Source organism: Artemia franciscana, chromosome 8, assembly GCF_032884065.1.
Source record: "Artemia franciscana chromosome 8, ASM3288406v1, whole genome shotgun sequence".
In the NCBI taxonomy this organism is placed as follows: Eukaryota; Metazoa; Arthropoda; class Branchiopoda; order Anostraca; family Artemiidae; genus Artemia; species Artemia franciscana.
The window spans coordinates 20,720,781-20,744,867 of NC_088870.1; the positions used below are offsets into that span (position 1 = coordinate 20,720,781).

General features: G+C 35.1%; 1 protein-coding gene across 2 annotated transcripts in view; it reads right to left on the minus strand.

The window, feature by feature from the left end:
* The window catches only part of LOC136030116 (uncharacterized), a 92,462-nt gene that overhangs the window by 34,076 nt on the left and 34,299 nt on the right, over positions 1–24,087 (minus strand). The window contains exon 2 of one of the 2 annotated variants that reach the window (XM_065708794.1): positions 18,977–19,070. The exons of the other annotated variant lie outside the window; for it this stretch is intronic. Coding sequence (XP_065564866.1) covers positions 18,977–19,070 — 94 coding nt within the window. The remainder of the gene's footprint in view (positions 1–18,976; positions 19,071–24,087) is intronic. 2 annotated transcript variants of the gene reach the window in all.

A 24,087-nucleotide genomic window follows, 5' to 3' on the forward strand; every position in this document is an offset into this window, starting at 1 on the left:
ATTATCTATAATACCTAGATCAACTCCTGCAGACGAAATGAATGCTTGCCTAAAAAATTCTAATTTATGGGCACACGTAAAAACATTAAAATTAACTAAAAATATGCATGTCCGATTGCAAAACGATGACTCTGGTCAAACATTTTCAGATCAATTGCTGGCAATTGGAAACGGAAAGCTGCCAGTAGACTCAATTTCAGGACGTATACAACTACCTACTGAATTCTGTAATTTAGTGACGTCCAAAAATGAATTAATTGAAAAAGTATTTCCAAATATTCTAAACAATTATAAAAATAATAAATGGCTAAGTGAAAGAGCACTTCTTGCACCCAAAAATATAGACGTCCACGAAATCAACAATATTGTTTTAACCAAGATTCGAGACCAGGCAGTCCTTTACAAGTCAGTCGACACAGTTTTGGAACCAAATGAGGCGGTTAATTATCCATCTGAATTTTTAAATTCCGTGGATCTTTCAGGGTTTCCACCACACGTGATACAACTAAAAATAGGCGTACCAATAATACTGTTAAGAAATATCCACCCACCAAAGTTTTGCAATGGCACGCGACTCGCCGTAAAAAAAAACAATGGAAAACGTAATAGAGGCCACAATCTTGACAGGGCCTTTTGAGGGTGAGACTGTTCTTATTCCTCGCACTCCCATGGTTCCAACGGATCTGCGTTTTCAATTTAAAAGATTGCAATTCCCAATTCGTTTAGCATTTCCAATCACCATCAACAAAGCTCAAGGTCAATCATTAGAAAAATGTGGTATAGATCTTAATACTGATTGTTTTTCCCATGCAATATTGTACGTTGCATGTTCGAGGGTCGGTAGACCTGACAATCTATTCATATGCAGCGACAACTGGAGAGCGAAGAATGTTGTATATTCGCAAGTTTTACGCAGTTAATTTGTATTGTATCTATCAATCTATCTATCTATATAAAAACGAGTTGTGTGTATGCATGTTTGTTTGTTTTTAAAAAGAGCGTTTGCATATGACGTCATTATAAGTACATAAGGCTTTGTATATGCACAGACAATGGGAAAGCCAAGAATGTTGTATATTCGCAAGTTTTACGTAGTTCAAAACACATATATAAATCTATCTATATTCATAGGTGGTACACAGGGACACAACTACAATGGCGCGAAACTAATATGGCGCGTAACGACTTACGCGCGCGGGGGGGCTTGGGGGGGCACGAAGCGCCCCCACCAACTAGGTGTTGGGATGGTACACCGGGACACAGGGAATATAAATGACGACCGCGACACTCAAAGAGAAATTACAGACTGGGACACCGGGACACAGGGAAACAACAACAACGGGGACGCCGGGGGGCACAGGGGGATATATAAATGACGACGGGGACACAGGGAATGTTTAATTAGCAATCACCATCAACAAAGCTCAAAGGCAATCATTAGAATAATGAGGTGTAGATCTGAATACAGATTGTTTTTCCCATGGACAATTATATGTTGTATGTTCAAGAGTCGGTAAACCTGAAAATCTATTTATATGCACAGACAATGGGACTGCCAAGAATGTTGTATATTCGCAAGTTTTACATAGTTAAAAATATATATATATATCTATTTATATTCACAGGTGGGACACAGGGACACAACTACAATGGCGCGTAACTAATATGGCGCGTAACGGCTTACGCGTGCGAGGGGCTTGGGGGTTGCGAAGCGCCCCCACAACTAGGTGTTGGGGTGGCGCGAAGCGCCTCCCCAACAGCTAGTATATATATATATATATATATATATATATATATATATATATATATATATATATATATATATATATATATATATATATATATATATATATATATATATATATATATATATATATTTATATTTATTATTATTTCATTGGAGTCTGTTTTATTTTATCTTACTGATCTACTTAATTATTTTAGTCTAGTCTATTTAGTTTTGTTTTCTATAGTGTTTATTTTATTTATATTTTCTTTTTTCTCTTTTTTTGCTCTTCTTTCTGTGAGTAAGTGATTATTTAATTTTTTCTCTGAGTAAGTGACTCGTTTATTTTCCCCCTTCTTTACAGGCCAAAGAGCCTTTGGGGGAATACTAAAATATAATATTGTATGTGTGTTTCGTGAAGAATAAATATTACCTTGTCTTAGTTCATGGTAAGGATGTGACGTCGTGATTCCAATGTACTAAGTTCAAGTCAAGCCAGATGTTCATCGTGTGTAGTATAGCATGTCCCCAGTATAATTTTTGTTGCTGTTTTTTGAATACTTTTAATTTTAGAACATTGGTCTTTGGTCAACCCAGGGTGTCAGAAAGGACACGCATATTCAAGAAAGGGTTTTATATAAGAACAATAATTTATTTACAGGTTCTGGATTGATATGGAGAACCATAGGGAGAAATATTTAAGGGGTAACAGATTTAAATAAGTTGGGAGTGTGGGACTTCCATTTTAGGTCATTGTCCAACTGCAAACCAAGCAGTTTAAGTGTATTTATATTTGGAATGAAAAGGTTTTTATTGATAGGGCGTATATCTTTTAAAAAGGAGAATAGTATAAAATTTATTTTGGGTATGCTTAGGATGAGTTTAACATTGTCAAAATCATTCTTTAAATTGTTAATGAGTGAGTAAAGTGCAACGTCCAAAGTAGTAGAGGTTTGACAAAGGTTTAGTAATGTTAAATCATCACTATATTTAAACGGATTGTCGAAACTTGGTAAAGCATTATTAAAAACAGTTAAAATACTAAAGAACCTAATTTAATCCCTTGAGGTGCTCCACATAAAATCAAGGAAAACCCCGATGAGTCCACGTTAGGGAGAATGATAAATTGTTCACGGTCAGACAAAAACTAGACACCATACACAAAGCAAAATCTCTGGCACTTACAGCCCTATGATTATCAATAACCGTCTGATGATCAAAGTTGTCGAAGGCTTTGCAAAGATCAGCAAAAACAACCTCAATTGTAAATAAAACTTTCAAAAATTATAGAAAAAATGGAGATTTCCGACATTGGTCTTAAGTCAGAGGGAATTTCTGGGGTCTTCGTTTTCGGTAAAGTTGTTATAGTATGTTACAGGTAATTTTTTTCTAAAAAAAAAGAATATCCTTCTAATTTAGTAATTGAGATACATGAGCACTTGAACAAGGCCTTGACCTTACTCACCTATCCAGTGACCTAGGAGAAAACAGCATAACCAATCCAATAGCTAAACAATCCTTTCCAAAATCCAGCAAACTTAAACATTAATAAATGTAAGTTGTTGTACAACACCAAACAAAAGCACCTTAAATCCCAAAAAGCATATTCCCCAAGTAATCACCTCACATCAGGGTTCCTCAGGGGTACACACTTTCCAATACGGGTTTTGGCGCTTTAAATCATTTTTACTACCAATTAGTAGAAATTAGCCTAACTAGCAACACATCTCACGTTACGCTTTCCCTAGATAGTACTCGGTGAGCTAGTCACCGATATGTCAAAAGGTTATTAATGATGGCCAAATCATGAACTCTATTTACTTCAGGGCTTCTACTTTTAGGGAAATTACCCTATTTTAGGGAGAAATCACTTCTTTTAGGGAAATTTATTTTGAATGTAGGGACATAGGGAAATCTGGCGTAAAGTAAGGATTTTCAGGGAAATCTGGGGTAAAGTAAGGATTTTCAGTGAAAGTTCGATTTTCTCAAACAAAAGGCTGAAAAGTTCATCATTATAGTATTTTTTAGTGAGAAAGATCTAAAGCTTCATGTTGAAGTATTGGACATGGTTAAGTGTTGTGATGGATCAGCTGAGGGTCTGACTAACTGCATCTAAAAGTCATTGAGAAAAACTCGATTCCCTAGCAAAATATTGTTGGATTTTGTGCAGATACTACTAACGTTATGTTTGGAGCCAATAAATCTGCTTCAACTCAAAAGAAAGCCATGGTGCCTCATATCTTGAATGTGAAATGCTTGTGGCATCTTATTCGCATGCTTTTCACTTCCCTTGACACTAGAAGACTTGACACGAAATATCTATGCCCACTTTTCCAGGAGTTCTTCCAGGCGAGATAAGTATGCCGAATTTCAGAAGTTCTTTGAATGCAAAGCACTCTCAATTCTTGCACCAGGAGAGATCCGTCGGTTGTCCCTTCAGGCCTGCATAAAGAGGGTTATTGAGCACCGGGTTGCTCTAACTCATTCTTTCATAGAGATCACGTTTGACGACCAAACTATAACCAATGACTTTATCTCTTCAACATTACAAAGCAAATTGACAAAGCCATACCTTGAATTTACGGACTGCTCCCTTGGCCTCTCTAATGGGTTCAATACAGTTTTTCAATCTCAGATTCCACTTTTTCATTCCCTAAAGGCAAGTGTCAGCAAACTTGTCAATGATGTTGGGTCTAACTTGGTGGAATTTGACTATATTCGCAGTGTCGGTTTGTTTAACGAATGAAATCTTTACATTTCAAGTGAGTACCTGCCTTTAATCCAGACATATGTAGGAATAGCTGCAGCCGATTCAATGCAAGAACTCGTAGATGCTCAAGAGCCCAGTGATAATATTGATCTCTTTTACCAGTCTTGTCGAAACTATTATATAGTCCTAATCAAGCAGAGTCAAGGCCGTTTTAAGTTTGAAGACAAAATTTATGACATTTTGGCATTGGTTGAACCAAGAAAGCCAAAATCCCTAAGACCACTATTTGCGATATTTCCTATTCTAACAGAAAAGTGTTATGTCCAAAAAAAAAACAGACGTAGAATGGAGATCTCAGGTAATGACCGATGTCACTGAGCTTTATTTGGGAGATGCCCACGTTGAAGACCTGTCATATGAGCTGTACCGGATGAAGATCCTTAGTCTGAAGACTCGCGGTGGTGAAATCAAATACCCAGAATTGCTGAAGTGCATCACTAAACTTTTCGTTATCCTTTAGTAATTTATCAGCTGAGCGTTTATCTAGTCTCCTGAAATTAATCAAAACAGACATCCGAATTAGTTTCGAGAACGTCACACTAGTCTCACTTATCCGAGTCAGTTACTGGTTGAAAAACGAAGATAAAATTTCATCAACTGTCAGCATACCGAAAGCTGTCGCTGGCTTCAAGACGAAAGCAAACGCTACGTGCGATGAAGTGCCGGAGATGACATTTACTTGAACTTTTTATGTGTTCACGATAGTCGAAAAGATTTTATGTATATCATTATCCGAAGTAAAAAACAACACTTTGATTCTAGATTACGTTTTTTGGGTAGATTGTATGGAAATCTAAGGCGAAATATTTCTTTTTTCTAGGGAGAAAAATAGAGAGAAATCAGTTCTAAAGACAAGGAATTTTAGAGAAAATTTATGTAAAAATGGGGAAAATTGAAACCAAAAAGTGGAAGCCCTGATTTACTTGTTCATATTGATTACTTTTGATTTTCGATTACTTTTGTCCTCTGGTCAGTTAATCAGTATGCCTTTGAGTTTATAATTTACAAGGCAATTTCTGGTGTGACGTTCGTCCTTTGGAAATTTCCTGTGCCTTTAATAACAGTGGCATTCCTCTCGTCTTGATATTTACTAACAACAAAATAAAAAAAAATTTAGATTCTCTTTTTCATTAAATTTATTAATCGTGCCAAAAAGTTTCTCAAATAATGAGGTTATTACACAAATATTCGTGCTTACAAGTTTGTTAGGTAAAGTAACCATTACAGACAAGATTATGACCATTTAGTGTGTTTACTTCATCTTTAAAAGGGGCCATACTGGAATCCTTTATAGGAATCATGTGACTTCGTAAACTACTAATATAGCAAAAAAATGATGCATATTACGGTACTTGTGTATTATACAGAACACACTCAATAATTGAAGCTAGGTTAATCATAATGAAATCAACCAAAATATTATGAAAATATAATGCTTTATCAGCTAAATTATGAAAACTACAACAAAGAATTATGGATAGCAGGCCACCCAGAATGCATTATATTAAATATCTAACTTAACCTGAATTAACCACCTCTGTATATAAGATATTTAACTAAAATATACCTGCATCGTTGTTTTGTCACGAAAGAATTTCGCTAATTTCAACCGAAAACGAGAGAAAAGGCGATTTTACTCAGACTAAACGAAGCAAACTTCTTGACTGGATTCTGGATAATACATAAGCACCCAAGTTGTTCTTAATGTGAAATGAAAAACTATTTATTTCAACTCCTAACGTCCCATGTTCCTACCGGTTAAATTTAATCTTGGGCTTTCTATCTGTTGAATAGAAAGTCTATGCACATTAGATCAGATGTAGGCTATCGTTATAGCCTACAATTATTGCACATAGAGATACGAGGAGTAAACATCCCCAAGTTACATCAGCTGTAATCTTGTTAAGCTTACGACTCTAGACAGAAAAATAGGTCAAAATAAGTACTCGGTAACACAAACGAACGACTTACTGTGCTATATTCAGACTTCAAGCTGCTGAAAAACTATTTGAACAAAAATCTTGTTTTTATTTTAATCCTGGTTGGAAGTGCAGACGAACGACCAATGGGAAAGCAAAAATGGACACAACTCAAAATCATACAGAACAGAATCAATGAAAAACAGCCGAAAGGTAAAAAACGTCTGTCAATCTATCACAGCTACGTTATGATGACTCACCAATAGGTGTATGATAACAAGCAAAATAACAAGATGTAATCATGTTTAATCATGTTCAGTGGAGAGGGAATCGGACTTCCTTGCATTGTTTTCAAACCAATCAGAAACTAAATAAAAACAAGTTTTATCAACTGAAAACAAATAAAACATTGTTAAATATTAATAAAGCATGGAAAATGATTTAAATGAAAGACTAATCGTAATAAAACAATGATTTTGATAAAAGCAACACAGAACTCCTAGCTAAGTTTTAACAGAGCCTGTGTTACAGCATCTTAAATCTTGTTTGAATTCTTGAAAATAATCTCAGAATCTGTACTTGAGCTATTTGGGCTTCTAAACAAGAGCTCAATGGCAATTAGCAGCAGAAACTAGGGGCACCTCTGTACAACCCCAAATATTTTAAATGCTTTTCTCGCAGGGCAGCATTTTACTAAAACACATTTTAACTTGTGGTTAGCATGCCCCATGGTCCGCTCATTTGCTAGGTTGACAGAATTGATTCAACAATGAGGGTTATCGTCCGGGAGTAAATTTTCACTGGGATTGAAATGTACAGGTCTAGAGATCTTTCCGTGAAGATGGGGATTTCTCAGTGGAGGCGGAACTGGATTTTCCAGGATTGTTTTAAAAGCAATTATGAACTAAATACAAAACAAGTTTAATCAACTGAAAACAAATAAAACATTTTTAAATATTAGTAAAGCATAGAAAATGATTTAAATGAAAGATCAGTCGTAATAAACAACCATTTTGATAAAAACAATACAGAATCCCAAGCTAAGTTTCAAGCAGGGCTTGTGTTACAGCACAGATCTCATTGAATTTGGGACCATTGATTTGGCGGTTATTGACCGGGGGTAAAATTTCACCGGGCTTGAATAGTTTAAGTCAAGAGGATCTTTCCCTGAAGATGGGGATTTCTCAGTGGAGGTGGAACAAGATTTCCTGGCATTGTTTTTAAAGCAATTAGAAACTAAATAAAAAAATTATCAACTGAAAGTAAGGAGCAGCACTAAAACTTAAAACGAAGAAAATTATTAAGTATATGACAGAGGGTTGCCCCTCATCAACAAATCGCTCTTTACAAGCTTTTATGTCCGTATTTGAGTAAAATCTGAGTAATTAAGCATGAAATAACGTAATCAATGCCATGTTTGAACAAATTTGATTAATTATGCGTATATTAATGGGAAATTGAATTTTCAATTTCCCATTAAATTTTAATTTCTTATAATGCACAACACAATACATTTTATTATTTAAAGTTATTACTAAGAATATATTGAAAATGTTCAGGAGCTAGTGGTAAATCCTTGTGTAAATTGTGTAACTCTTTTGGATATTCTTAATCAACTTGGTAAATCGCTCCTATATTATCCTTTTTCATTTTTGATAATTTTAAATTGCTGGTAATAGTCTGAGGTATTGTTTTCTTTTAAATGGTCAGGTGTGTTAATAAAGGTAAAGTCTTTTTCAGGTAAGTTTTTTTTTACATTTCCCAACAGTACAAATTATTAGCATCGAAATACATTAAATAAGTAAGTAAGTAATTTATTGATGACCACTCATAAAACATGAAAAAGTAGAGTAAAATAAAACAAATAAAATAAAATGACTTCTAATACAACACAACTTTAAAAATCGCACTCATACAAAATATTTACAGGTAAGAAACTTGCCAGTTTACGAAGGGACTTATACCTTGCCGACTCTTCCACCCCAAATACCATATCCAGAAGATCATGCTTATTTTAATGGTTTAGCAATGAGTAATTTATTTTGCGGAAGAGCATGCGTAGTAAAACTTTTAGGTATCAAACAGTTCGTGGTAACGAACTGTAGTAAGGAGCGACCCGGCTCAATAGTAAACGAAACTCTAAAAAACGGAATTTTGATGCTAAAATATACATCAAAAGAATTGGATTTTCATGCTGATTTTGAATATATAAGTTTCATCAACTTTAGTCTTTGTCATCAAAAGTTACGAGCCTGAGAAAATTTGCTTTATTTTGGAAAATAGGGGGAAACACCCCGCAAAAGTCATAGAATCTTAACGAAAATCACACCATCGCATTCAGCATATCAGAGAACCCTATAGCAAAAATTTCAAGCTCCTATCTACAAAAATGTGGAATTTCGTATTTTTTGCCAGAAGACAAATCACGGGTGCGTGTTTATTTGTTTGTTTTTTTTTTGTTTTTTTTTCTCCCAGGGGTCATCGTATCGACCAAGTGGTCCTAGAATGTCACAAGAGGGCTTATTTTAATGGAAATGAAAAGTTCTAGTGCCCTTTTTAAGTGACCAAAAAAATTGGAGGGCACCTAGGCCCCCTCCCACGCTCATTTTTTATCCAAAGTGAACGGATCAAAATTTTGAGATAGCCATTTTGTTCCGCATAGTCGAAAACCATAATAACTATGTCTTTGGGAATGACTTACTCCTCCACAGTCCCTGGGGGAGGGGCTGCAAGTTACAAACTTTGACCAGTGTTTACATATAATAATCGTTATTGGGAAATGTAGAGACGTTTTCAGTGGGATTTTTTTTTGGTTTTGGGGGTGGGGCTGAGGGGAGGGGGCTATGTGGGTAAATCTTTCCTTGGAGAAATATGTCATGGGGGAAGAGAAATTCAATGAAAAGGGTGCAGGATTTTCTAAAACTACTATAAAAAAAAACAATGAAAAAATAAACATGAAAAAGTTTTTTAAATTAAGGAGAAAGTAAGGAGTAGCATTGAAACTTAAAACGAACAGAGATTATTACGCATATGAGGGGCTCTAAATATACTTTAGCATAAATAGCGAGGTATTTAGGAGGAGATAAATACCTCGCTTTTTATGCTAAAGTATTTTTAGTAATTTCAACTATTTACTCTACGGCCTTTCTGATTCAGGGGTCATTCTTAAAGAATTGAAAACTTACGATTTAGTGTAAAGAGCGAGGCCTTAACGAGGGTACAAACCCCCTTATATACATAATAAAAATATAAGAATATAATAGTTTGTTACGTAAGTTAATTCTTAAGTTACGTATATTTTTTACTAATAGAAACGTTAATTAAAAATTAAAAGTTATAGTTGCCTTTTTATGTAACCTAAAAATTAGAGGGCAACTAGGCCTCCTTCCCAACCCCTTATTTCTCAAAATCGTCTGATCAAAACTAAGAGAAAGCCATTTAGCCAAAAAAGGAATTAATATGCAAATTTCATTTTAATAATCTGTTAATCTGATTCAATACAAACAATTCAATAAGATTGGACAAGTCCCATGGTGGAGAGCCAAAATCAAACATGCATTAATTCAAAAACGTTCAGAAATTAAATGAAAAAAACTAGTTTTTTAACTGTAAGTAAGGAGCGTAAAACGAACAGAAATTACTCCGTATATGAAATGGGTTGTCCCCTCTTCAACGCCTCGCTCTTTACGCTAAAGCTTTTAATTGTTTTAAAAAGTAGAATTGTGGCAAAGAGTCAAACTTTAGCGTAAAGAGCGAGACGTTGAAGAGGGGACAACCCATTTCATATACGGAGTAATTTCTGTTCGTTTTAAGTTTTAATGTCACTCCTTACTTACAGTTAAAAAAAAACTAGTTTTTTTTCATTTAATTTGCAATAAGCTGAACGAAGCTTCAATTTTTCTGTCACTGTAATCCACTCCCATTAAAGTGTGACACACACAACAGGTGTAGCAGAGCGACAGCTGAATACAGTCTAGATAGTACTTTTCTGTTAAACGTATACGTTTACTTAGATAATTTGAAGGTTGTGTTTGAATAAAGTTTTTAATATGTTTATTATTTGCTTTAGCATATGTTTTCATTTACTGAAATACACCTCCTCTTATTCCTTTTTCAATAACGGTCTGGTCAATTAACCAGCTTGGGTAATGGACTTTTACGAAAAGAAGGAAGAAATTTCTAGAATTTTTCTAACGATCTTCTGGAAATAATTCTGTTTTGACGTCAATCTATATATTTGATTGATTTTATTTAACCGTCAATATATATATATATATAAATATATATATATATATATATATATATATATATATATATATATATATATATATATATATATATATATATATATATATATATATATATATATATATATGAATTTATATATGAATATATATATATATATATATATATATATATATATATATATATATATATATATATATATATAATATATATATATATATATATATGTATATATATATATATATATATATATATATATATATATATATATATATATATATATATATATATATATATATATAGCTTAAAAGCACTAAAATTGGAATTTTCACGGAATTACGAAAAAAACCTGTGATTTACTGGAAATTGAAATCAAAACACCTAGGACAACCGCAAGACGAACTCATCGTTCAAACATTTCTATGACTGATCCAATAGATTACTATAGGTTAGCTGTTTTTATTCTTTAGTTGAACTCATTGATTGTGTCACCTAAATTGAGATTCAATGACCACAACAAAACTCAGTTCAAAGAAATTCTTATTCATCTCAACAATTTAAAAAACACGGAGATGGATACATTTGCTAATGCTATGAAAGATCTATCTGTTCTATGACAGTGAAAATATAGAAGTTGAAACAAGAACCTGGTACGATGGGTGGAAAAGCAAAGAATGTGGTGAGGAAGTGAAGGTCATAGATATCTTCTCTGAAACTGCATCTCCCCCTCCGAATGTGAGAGCCCTTCTTAACTATCTGACCATCCCACCAACAACATGTACTGTGGAGAGATCTTTTAGTACCCTGAGACGATTAAAACGTGGCTGACGAGCACTATGAGTGAAAAACGCCTATCGAGTTTGTGCTTATTTAGTATTCACAGGTGTAGAGCACAAGAGCTCAATTTGGAAGAGCTGGCTATAGAAAAATTTTCAAAACAGAAGCAAAATGTATAATTTATTTTTTTTCGGAAAAGTTTTACTTTTGAGATTTAAAGATCATATGCATGTTTCTTTTCATGAGCTAATCACTTTTTTTTAAGATTTGGATAAATACAAATCCAAATGGTTTTTTTTTATTAGCTCTTGTTTTTGAGTTATAATAAGATTTCGAATGTGAAATTATCAAAAATTCGTGATCATGGTACAAACTCTAGTTTCCCTCATTTGGTTCACAGTAAAGAATGTCACTAATAGGGCAAATGTGATTTTTGGTGGAACCCACCAATGTTGGCAAAATTTTCTGCCAGGTTAGGTGTTTCTGTTTCTGGTGTTTCTGTTTCTGTTTCACCATGGTGTTTCTGTTTCTGTTTTTGTATTTTGGTTTTGAACGCAAGGCCAATATCAAATTAAATTTAAAATTTTTAAAGGAAAAACCAAGTGTTTGTAAAATAAGGTGCTTAGTATTTAGTTACTCCGTAACTACTCCGTTAGTATTTAGTATTTATTTATATTAGTTACTCCGAGTGTTTTATTACATTTTTATTTTTATGCAGAATAAGCTAAAGCCTCATGCATTGTGGTAAAAATATTAACAACGCTTCAGTACAAAAACTAAAGGTCTTAAAGTTTCAAATGAAGTTTCATCCTTATGGAATTTGTTTTATAAGATCCAAGAAACTATTTTTAGTAAGAAAGTTCATCAAAAGAAGGGTTAAAAGAATTTTTCAAGATTTTACTGAATCCAAAGTACTAAAACTGAGTGTATTTATCATTAATAAAAAGAAATCCATAAAAAGACAGATAATTAAATAAATCGATAAATCAAAGATAATTGAAGATTCAAATAAAGCTCAAGACCAGCAAAAAAAAATTATGTGATAATTTAAACTCAAAAGGACCAGAAATTACTATTAAAGAATAAACAAAACCCAAAACGAAGAGAAATTAATACTTCAGTATTACAACCCAAAACAAACATAAATTAATACTTTGGGCCTGGCGCAAGGTTGCATCATTTTTCCACAACTTTTCAACCTCCTTTTGCACGTTATATTGTTCAACTTCGATAACCATGTAGTGTGCTGATTTAACATCAGCACACTAGCTTATGCTATCTCGACAAGCTAGCAGAAACCTAGTTACGACTGCAGGCTTAAACTTCCGAACTTGTATCTGCAACAAATAAAAAAAAGGTAAAGGATACAGAATTAGACTTTACAGTTCCTACCGGCTGTGCTAATCTCCGTTTCTTGGCCCTTCAGCCAGGAAGTGCAATGGGGGCTGGGGACCTGTTTACCTTCCCACATCTGTAACAAATAGCTCTGGCATTCAAGGAAACCTAAGCAGACAATGTTACACGCATCACAAAAGGCCCAACCCCACCCTCTATTCACCTCGCGCTAAGTGACGAAGAAGTCGAACCGGTTACCAAGTTCATGTACCTAGGTAGTCTACTATCATGAGACAACAACTGTTCCAATGACGTAAAGCGAACACTAGCCTCTAAAAGTGTGAGTTTTATGAGAATACTCCTCCGCTCCAAAAATAAGCACCTATCAATATAATTGAGTATCCGTCTCTTTGACTCGCTAATCATCCCTTATACCACGTATGCCTGCAAAACGTGGACACTAAACCTCGACCTTTCGAACGCAGAACGGTGGAAAGTAAATGTCTCCGTCGCATAACTAGTGCAGCGTACTTAGACAAAACTCCGATGGAAACCTTCGAATGCAACTGAAGCAGGAAACTACAATTTGCCGAGAAGTGTAATTAAAGCAATTCAGATGGCTGGGTCATATACACCAAATGGAAAAATCACGCCTGCCAAAAGTTACCTTTGAAGGAAGGTTCCATTGTAGCCACTATCCTGTAAGACCTAGGAAGAGATGATAACACAACTTCGGAGGTGACCTCCTATGCCTTCTCAAACAAGCTGAAAACCAAGCAATTTATAAGAAACTGATTAATGAACGGGTAAAGCAATAGGCCCAAACGCCACCCATTAGGACGTCACGGACTTAAGCCAAGTCCTGTAAGTGAGTCAAGTCACAGCAAGCCTTCCATCTCCGACTCTTGGCCTTTAAACGAAGCATCGTCTTTATTCAAATCTATCAAACAGTTCGTGGTAACAAACTGTAGTAAGGAGCGACCCGGCTCAATAGTACCCGAAACTCTAAAAAATGGAATTTTGGTACCAATAGGTACATCAAAAGAATCGCATTTTAATGCTAATTTTAAATATATAAGTTTCATCAAGTTTAGTCTTATTCATCAAAAGTTACGAGCCTGAGAAAATTTGCGCTATTTTAGAAAATAGGGGGAAACACCCCCTAAAAGTCATAGAACCTTAACGAAAATCACACCATCAGATTCAGCGTATCAGAGAACACTACTGTATAAGTTTCAAGCTCCTATCTACAAAGGTGTGGAATTTATATTTTTTGCCAGAAGGCAGATCACGGATGCGTGTTTATTTGGTTTTTTTTTTGTTTTTGTTTTCCTCAGGGGTGGTCGTATAGACCCAGTTGTCTTAGAATGTTGTGAGAGGGCTCATTCTAACGGAAATGAAAAGTTCTAGTGCCCTTTTTAAGTGACCAAAAAAATTAGGGGGCACCTAGGCCCCCTCCCACGCTAATTATTTTACCAAAGTCAACGGATGAAAATTCTGAGATAGTCATTTTATTCAACGTAGTCGAAAAACCTTATAACTATGTCTTTGGGGACTACTTACTCCCCAACAGTCCCCGTGGGAGGGGTTACAAGTTCAAAACTTCGACCAGTGCTGACATATAGTAATGGTTATCGGGAAATGTACAGGCGTTTTCAGGAGGATTTTTCGGTTGGAGGAAGGGATTGAGAAGAGGGGGATATGCTGGGGGAACTTTCCATCAAGGAATTTGTCATGGGGGAAGAAAATTTCCATGAAGGGAGCGCAGGATTTACTAGCATTACTTATAAAAAAATAATGAAAAAATAAATATGAAAAAGTTTTTTTTCAGTTGGAAGTAAGCAGCAGCATGAAAACTTAAAACGAACAGAAATTATTACCCTTATGAGGAGCTCACCTCCTCCTAATACCTAGCTCTTTACTAAGTATTTTTAGTAATTTCAACTATTTATTCTGCGGCTTTTGTGATTCAGGGGTCATTCTTAATGAATTGGGACAAAATTTAGGCTTTAGTGTAAAGAGGGAGGTACTGACGAGGGGGCGAACCCCCTCATATATGTAATAAAAACATGAGAATACAAAAGTTCTTACGTAAGCTAATTTATAAGTTACGTATATCTTTTACTTATAAAAAGATTCGTAAAAAAATAAAAGTTCTAGTTGCCTTTTTAATTAACCGAAAATCGGAGGGCAACTAGGCTTCCTCTCCCGATCTTTTTTTCTCAAAATCATTTGATCAAAATTACGACAGAGCCATTTAGCCAAAAAAAATAAATATACAAATTTCATTTTAATTATTCCTCTGCGGAGAGCCAAAATCAAAACATGCATTGATTCAAAAACGTTCAGAAATTAAATAAAAAAAACAAGTTTTTTAAATGAAAGTAAGGAGCGACATTAAAACTTAAAACGAACAGAAATTACTCCGTATATAAAAGGGGCTTTTCCTTCTCAATGCCCCGCTCTTTATGCTAAAGTTTTTTATAGTTTTAAAATGTAGAGTTAAGAGAAAAAGTAAAACTTTAGCGTAAAGAGCGGGGCGTTGAGAAGGGAAAGCCCCTTTCATATACGGAGTAATTTCTGTTCGTTTTAAGTTTTAATGTCGCTCCTTACTTTCATTTAAAAAACTTGTATTTCTTATTTAATTTCAGGTTAGGTCCCAGGCGAACACAATCAACAGTGTCGGTAGATCTGGGGCCTGGCTGTGATTGGATTAACATGTTGTTTGTTTTGGACTAGGATAAATAATAACTAAAGGTAGTAGAACTGGAGAACAAGCGTAATGTTTGAGCAACTTTACTTAACAAAGAGAGACATTTGAAAAATATTGTGTCTTAATGAATCTTGCGGCCCCTTTTGAAATCTGGATGAACAATAAATACAACTACAATTTAACACATGAATTCAGTAAAAATAACTTCAGATTTTCACAGGTTGATTCTGAGTCACTCGTATTTTCACAGTACGTAAAATAGTAATAAAAGTCCCTTTGACCGCAAGAAAATGATGCCAATATTATCTTCCTTATAAGGTTTTGGGACATTTCTTCTGTATTTGTGGGAAATAAACATGGCTTAGAATTTTCCTTATAGCCTAGATATGAAAACCAACGACTTCTATTAGTTTTCGCAGACAGAGAGACATATTAATTTTCACTTCTGGTCTGTAAAAATAATCTTCTATCGTAATCTGCTATCGCACTACTAGCAGCAAAATCTTCCAGTAACTGGTTCATAGAATGCTATGTAATGGTAAAAGCAGGAATTGTACTGATGAACTTGGCTTATAGTATTTATTTTTATAAATACTATATAGATGACAGTATATTCACTCTTGGTTCGCACGAATGCTCTTAAGAAAAAAAGCATCTTTTTTCATGTCTTGTCTTAATTTATGTTTCAAGTGATGCATATTGTCCGACATGATACTTTTTCGTAATTGATCTGCCTATGGAGGTCTATTTGGGCAGGAACCCTCCATGGCACGTCAATCTCCCTTTATGAAAGACCGAGGTTAAAGTGAAATTACGTAATGTTGGAATTTCAGTCCTCCTGCAGCTGTTGCTCCTGCTTAACTTTTCCGAAAATTTTCCAATGGTTAATGCAATTGTCATATCGTACCAAATAAATTATCAGTTAGGTGAGAACATTTACTAAACTACTGCCCCTAACCTAATCGCGTCCATCTATTTCAAGCAGTTAAGGAAACAATGCAATGGTAATCACATTCTTTTTTCAAGTTTGACTCACTGATGACAGCACCCCGTATTTTATAGGTTTCCAATTTAAATTCTTTGGTTTTTTAATTTATCCCCGTACAAAACGTAAACAATTTTGTGCCATTACAAATGTCAATTTTTCAATATGTAAGCAAGGAGATGTCGTAATCTAGTCGTATCTATTGTCTAGTGTCAATAACTAGGTACTGTCAAGTTGTATCAAGCAAAATTTTGTATCTAGTTTATAATTAAATACAGTTAATTGAAATTTCAGGCACCTGCAATATCTTTGAAAACCCTCTTCCAACCACTATCTTGTATTTTTTGAGTGGCGCTGTGGCAGGGCCGTATTCAAGATTTTTTCGGGGGGAATTAAAAATAAATTCGGGGGGGGGGTCATTAAAATTTCAAAACGCATCCAAATTCTGTTTATATTCGTTTTTGTTACGTTTTTACGAGTCAGGCAAACATTTCCGGAGGGGAGGCAAACCCCTTAGACCCCCTTAATACAGTCTTGGGCGTTGGAAGTCTAGCGCTATGCTAGGCACCAGATCCTGTGAGTGAGGGATAAAAACACGAAACACGCCCCTGGTAAATCGATGTTTCATGGGATGGCACCTTGTGTCTTGAGCTCCAATAGCCTCGTAACCTCCATCAGTGGAAACAATTCTAAATCTGAGCCAAAAATATGCCATGGTGGCTCGGTTTAAAATGAGTAATACAGGTGTCATGAGAATGACTTGGATGAAGACTACAGGATAAACCTCCGAAGTTTGGCGTTCCAAAGTAGGCAGATTTTTGAGATTTCCATTTTGGAGTTTAGAAGAATGTTTGACGGACAATACAAGGTAGCAGCGAGAAACTTGGGCTTCTAAAAAGTTTAAGGCAGCAAAATTTGATAGTGGCTAATAGATAGTCAGTCGTGACACGTATGGGAGAAGGGATGTCCCCAATGTTTTCAGCCAGTTGACGAAAAAATTGAGTCACTACAATAATTTCGCAGACCTCCACAATGTTAAATGAAACAGCACAATTGTTTTGTGGTGTTTTGAATCTGCAAGCTTTATGACATTTTATGCGCTATAATATTTTGCCTATAACAATAGCCATCATACGTATATCGAGATTTATGCAATAGCCCTGATAAATAAACGAGAGGTATTTTTGCTAGTTTTCCCCTTTTTTTATGGAAGACATTTTTTTGGCCTTTTGCCGTTTGTATTAAATTAGCGAATTATTTCAGTGATTCGTCAATTGAGGGCATTCGGCATACAAAATTGTATTTTTCACGGACTTCTGAAATTGTTTGACTGAGTACTGCAAGAAGAGCTTTGTAATACACTGTACCTCTGTTTGGCATTGTTATATCAAAAGAGGTTATCCATAATGACCTGTAAATTGATAACTTTAGAAGAAAGTTAATTGGTCGGAACCAAAGCAATTATGCTTGCATAATTCAGAGCAAAACACTAGGGAGAAAAATTAGTTGTGTGAATGACTAGCCGAAATGTTAGGCTTTAAGTTCTAAGCGACCTGCTACCACAAAATTATAATACAAAAATTAACCGACAATATATATTCCAAATAATTAATATGTTGAACTTTTGAAATGAATTAAATGGAAAAATTTATTCAATTACAACTAAAGTCTTTGGAAGTTGCATGACTATCTAAATTGGCATATGAAACCGAAATACAAATTGTTAGCTACAAGATTTTGGTATCTAAACATTCCATAGATTTTAGATACATAAAATTTGAAATATCATAAATTTCAGTTCCAAAGCAAGAAGTCAACTCGCAATAATAAAATTACTTGGACATACTAACAGTCAATTTAGTTTTAATTTTAGTATAATAACAACTTACATCAATTCTTTCCTTCTACACGCATCTCTTTTAAATTAAAAAAAAAAAAAAAACATTAAAAAAATTCAATTTGAGTAATATGAATCACTAGATTTGGTTTTCGGTAAAGTAAAAATTAATACTTAACTTTCAGGGGGGGGATATATTCTTGATTTAAATATATAAGGGACCACCAATAGCTTAATTTCATATTTTCATACGACCTTGGTCATACCTAATTTTTCTACCTTTTAAATCTATCCTTTTCAAATGTGTAGAAAACTAATTGAAATTCTAAGAAACTTGTACTTGTGATATTTGAAGCAGCAAACCATTATGTGCAAATGAAACACTAGTATTTAGAGGAACGGCAGTTGCGCTATTTTTTGGTTCATTATAACGTTTAACTCATTATCTTTTGTAATTTTTATTCGTAATTCGTTTCACTTCGTTATTCCCACCATTTATTTGAAGTTTGACCTCTTATATAAATGAATTTTTACTCGTTTTAAATTTTAAAACAGCTTTTAATTTTCATTGGAAAACACTATGATATGAGATCATTAGGACAAGCAATATTTTGGATAAAAACTTGCCCAAATATGATTTCCATCGTCAAAAGTGGGATAAACACAAACCTTTAATTTTTAGCTCTTCTAGAGATGTTACAGTGACAGCTTTTCTGTTAGAACGAGATGCATCCCAAACTTTACAGGCTTTCTTACTGCGTTCCTAAAACCAGAAATCAAATTCCTAATTTTACTAGACGGTTTAAAAAGGAATCACTCATAAATTCTATTAAATGTGTTAACATGGTCTGTACTGATAGATCACACGAGTTCAAAATCACGAACTAGAATTTTCACCATGTAAAACAAAACATTATCTGCAACACACAAATTGTAAGTGTATTATAATTAACAAGTTTCGTGTGGAAGATAGGAATGGGTTTGGTTTGAGCAATGTTAAACCAAATAGTAAATACATAGCGAGTCAATACATCCCAGTCAATACAGTTATAGTAGTTACTACACATGGTTCAAATGAATAAAAGCATTTTCTTTCTTTAGAATATGCATTTAAATAAGAACTACCAAGGCATCCTTCGATGAAGACCTCGAGATAACAATATAGCCAATTTCTAACACTGCCACTTTCTATTCTGCAATGGAAAAAATTTACTGACGTACAAAAATACCAGTTTACCTTTGCCACTTATATGTTTGTCCCATGCCTACTATTTTTAACGAAAAAGGTGGTTCTTCTTACGTTCATTGACCTTTTGAACTATTTGTTGAACTATTGTTCTTAGCATATTTTTTAGTAATAAAGCTTTTTACTCTATTGGAACTTGAATGCGCTAGCAGAGGTAAAATAAAACTTAGAGTATCCTTGTGGCTAGAATATGGTACATCTTCATAAACGGTCAAAAGTCTATCTTTTTGTCATCGCTACACGGAAGTTTACACTTACATTAGAGGCAATCTTGAACGAGCGTACCTATGTATATAGGCTACAAGATGCATAAATTGCCTTAGAGATATATATTGAAAGACTCAAGGTTGAACAAGAGATCTAAAGATGAAAATCTTTTGTTATTACTTCTACTACTACTTTAGGTAAAATCGTTAGATTATACGTTAGTAAACATCTAGTAAATCTTCATCTATTTTTCGGAGCGCCCATGCTTCAGAGCCATATTTGACCACTGTCATCACTGTACCTTCCAAAATTCTAATCTTGGTTTGTAGGCTTATCTTCCTATTCTTTCGAACTTATTTTAACTGTCAAAAAACAACCTGAGCCTTGGCTATTCTATTTTTAACATCTTCACTCCTCCCACCATTTTTACTAATAGTACAACCAAGGCAAGTGAAGCTGCCCACCTGATCAATCTTTTCATTTCCCAACGTCACCTTTTCATTCTTACTTATTCCTAGCCTTAGTGACTTAATCAATTATCAGTGACTTAATCAGTGACTTAACATTAATATTCAAACCTATTCCAGGACCCTGAACTCGCAAAACCTCTAAAAGTCCATTTGTTTTGCTCAGACTTTCATCTAGGATGCTTAAACCATCAGCATAATCTAAGTAAAGGAGAGTTTTTTCTCTCCATTTGATTCCGTGGTCTCCCATTGCTTTTCCTGTGCTCCTTAAAACAAAACCCATCAAAATGATCCATATAAAGGGGGATAGAACACAACCCTGCTTAACTCTTGATTTAATACAAAACCAGCTGCTAACCTCAATTCCTACCTTAAGCGCAGCTGTATTATTCTCTTACATAGCACTGACCATTTTAATGTATTTGTCTTGTATACCATATAAGGATAAGACCCTGCTAAAGCTCTTCTACCAACAGAAGTGAACGCTTGCTCATAACCTATAAAATTGAGGACCAAAGGTGTTTGACAACTAAGGCACTTCTCAATTATAAACTTGGCAGTATAAATTTGGTCGACACATCCCCTACCCTTTTCTAAAACCGCACTGTTCTCCTTTTAAAACTTTGTCTACAGCATCTCTCAGTCTAAAAAGTATCATAGTACTAAGCAATTTGCTACCTACAGAGATCAGACTAATGCCCCAATAATCACGATACTCACTCCTATCATCTTTTTTGTAGAGTGGTTTAATTGTAGTTTTCCTAAAATCGTTAGATATTTCCCCTTTTTCAAAAATGATATTCATAATCTTCAATAACTTATTTCTAACCTCGTAGTCACCATACTTAAGAAACTCATCTACCACATTATCAGCACCTGGAGCCTTATTATTTTTTAGATAACTTCGAAGACCACACTGCCTTTCCATGACGAAAGTAAAACAGTTCAAAATAGGGATGATACCTTTTTACTGACAGTGAATAGATATAAAATTAAATTTTTGTTAACTGCTGATGATGAACACTGTATATGTGTTCGAAATATCCAGTTAAACAATTTTATATCTATTCACTGTCAATAAAAAGGTATCATCCCTAATTTGGACTGTTTTACTATTATTTTTTAATTCTTTAAGTACTATTACAAATCGTTAATTACTTCCTCTTTTTGAAAAATCATATTCATAATCTTCAATAACTTATTTCTAACCTCGGAGCCACCATACTTAAGAAACTCACTACCACACTATCAGTACCTGGAGCCTTATTATTTGTTAATCCTTTTAGTACATAATCTTTTTTAATTTAAAAAATAAATATTTTTTAATCCTTTTTAGCACAGAGAAAGAGAGAGAGAGAGAGACAAAATACACATACAAACACACAAAGTCGGACACACAAACACATAAAAACAGACACACCGGCAAAAACATACACAATTACACTAAGAAAAACACAGAGACAGGCAAACACAAAGTAAGAGACACAGGCATGGAGAACCAGAGACAAAAACAAGCACAAACACAAAGGAAATACAAAAGCACCCAGACAGACACATTAAGTCGGACACACGAACACACCAAGGCAGACACAAAGGCAAAAACACAAACAAACATACAAAGTCAGATAAACAAGCACAGAGATTGAGAGATAGATCAAAACACGCATACAAACACACAGAGTTGGACACATGAAAACACAAAGACAGACACAAAGACAAAAACACACACAGACACGTAGAGTCAGGCAAATAGACACTGAGAAAAAACACACACACAAATACACAGAGTCTGGCAAACGAGCCCCAGAAAAGACAAATACAAATACAAAAACATACAGAGTCAGACACACGAACACACAAAGGCAAACACAGTGACAAAAACACAAGCAAACACACAGGGTCCGACACAAAGGCACAGAAAGAGAGAGAGAAAGGAAGAGAGGCAAAAATCTCTCTCTCACACACACACAAACAAACAAGAGTTGGAAACACGAACATCCAAAGACAGACACAGAGGTAAAAGCACAAAAAACATACACTGTCAGACGCACAGGCATAGAGAGAGAAAGGGGGAAGAGATACATGAAACACACAAAAACACACAGAGTCAGACACACAGACATGGTGAGAGAGAGATACAAACCACACATATAATCAAACCTACATACACGGCGGGAGAGAGGGAGACAAGCAAATAATCAGTCAGACATACAGGCACGGAAAGAGAGAGAGACAAAAACAAACAAAAATATGCAGAGTGAGACACAAAAACAGACAAAGACAGACAGAGAGACAGGCAAACACACACTTAGACAAATTATGCTCGGAGAAAGAGAGAGAAAAACACAGACAGACACAAAGAGTCAGACACGCAAACAGAAAAAGATAGACACAGAGACAGGCAAACACATAGTCAGACACCAACGATAGGAGAGAGAGAGACAAAAAATACACGAAGTGACAAAGAGTCAGACACCCAAACATGCAAAGACAGACAAATAGACATGAAAGCACACAGTGAGACACACAAGTACAGAGAAAAACACAAACAAGCCCAGAGAGTAAGGCACACAAAGACACAATGACAGACACAGGGAAACGCAAACACACGGTCAGACACACAGACACGGAGATAGAGAGAAATGAAAAACACACAAACAAACAGAGTCAGGCACACATAGACACAATGATGGGCACAAGGAAACGTAAGCCCACGGTCAGACACACAGAGGTGGAGATAGAGGGACATGAAACTCACAAAAAGACACAGAATAACGCACACAAACACGCAAAGATGAACATGTAGACACGCAAACACATAGTGAGACAAAAAAGCACGAAAAGAGAGAGGCAAAAAACATACACAAACACATAGAGTCAGGCACAAATGGACACAATGACAGACATAGGGAAACGCAAACACACAGTGAGACACACAGAGGCGGAGATAGAGAGACATAAAACACACATAAACACAAAAGGTCAGACGCACTAACACAAAAAGATTCTCAGAGTGACAGGCAAACACGCAGTCAAACATAGAGGCACGAAGAGAGAGACAAAAGATACATAAAAACACATAGAGTCAGACAAAAAATAACAAAGACAGACACAGAGACAGGTGTCACACAGTCATACATACAGGCAGAGGGAGAGAAAGAGAGAGAGAGAGAGAGAGAAAAAAAACACAAATACACACAGAGGCAGACACACAAACACACGAAGACAGACATGGATACAAGCCAACACGAATTCACCCAAACAGGAACACAGAGAGAGAGAGAGGGAAACACACACACAATATCACACAGTCAGACACACAAACACACAAAGACAGAAACAGAGAAAGGCAAACTCACAATCAAATACACAGGCATGGAGAGAGAGATAAAGACACACACAAACACAAAAAGTCAGACGCACAGGCCAACAACGACTGTTAAAGAGACAGGTAAGCACACAGACACAAAGGCACGGAGAGAGAGACAAAAACCCACACACAAACATGACAGAGGGGTGCGGCAACTTGGCTCTAGGTAACCGATGTTAGTTATAGGTTAGCTTTGGGTACTTGGAATGGCACAGGTGGTACTTCTACAGGTCAAGTTGTATCAGGTAGTCATTTCATTCTCTCTGTTGATGGCACTTTTATTGGTCAATTCGACTCAAGTCTCATTACATTGTCTTTGCCTGTTTGTGAAATTTTTTGCCTGTGTCTGTGTCTGTCATTGTTTGTTTGTGTATCAGACTCTGTATGTTTGTTTGTGTTTATTGTCTCTGTCTCTGTCCGTGCCTGTATTTCTGACTGTGTGTTTGCCTGTCTCTGCCTATATGTGCTTGTGTGTGTGTGTGTGTGTTTG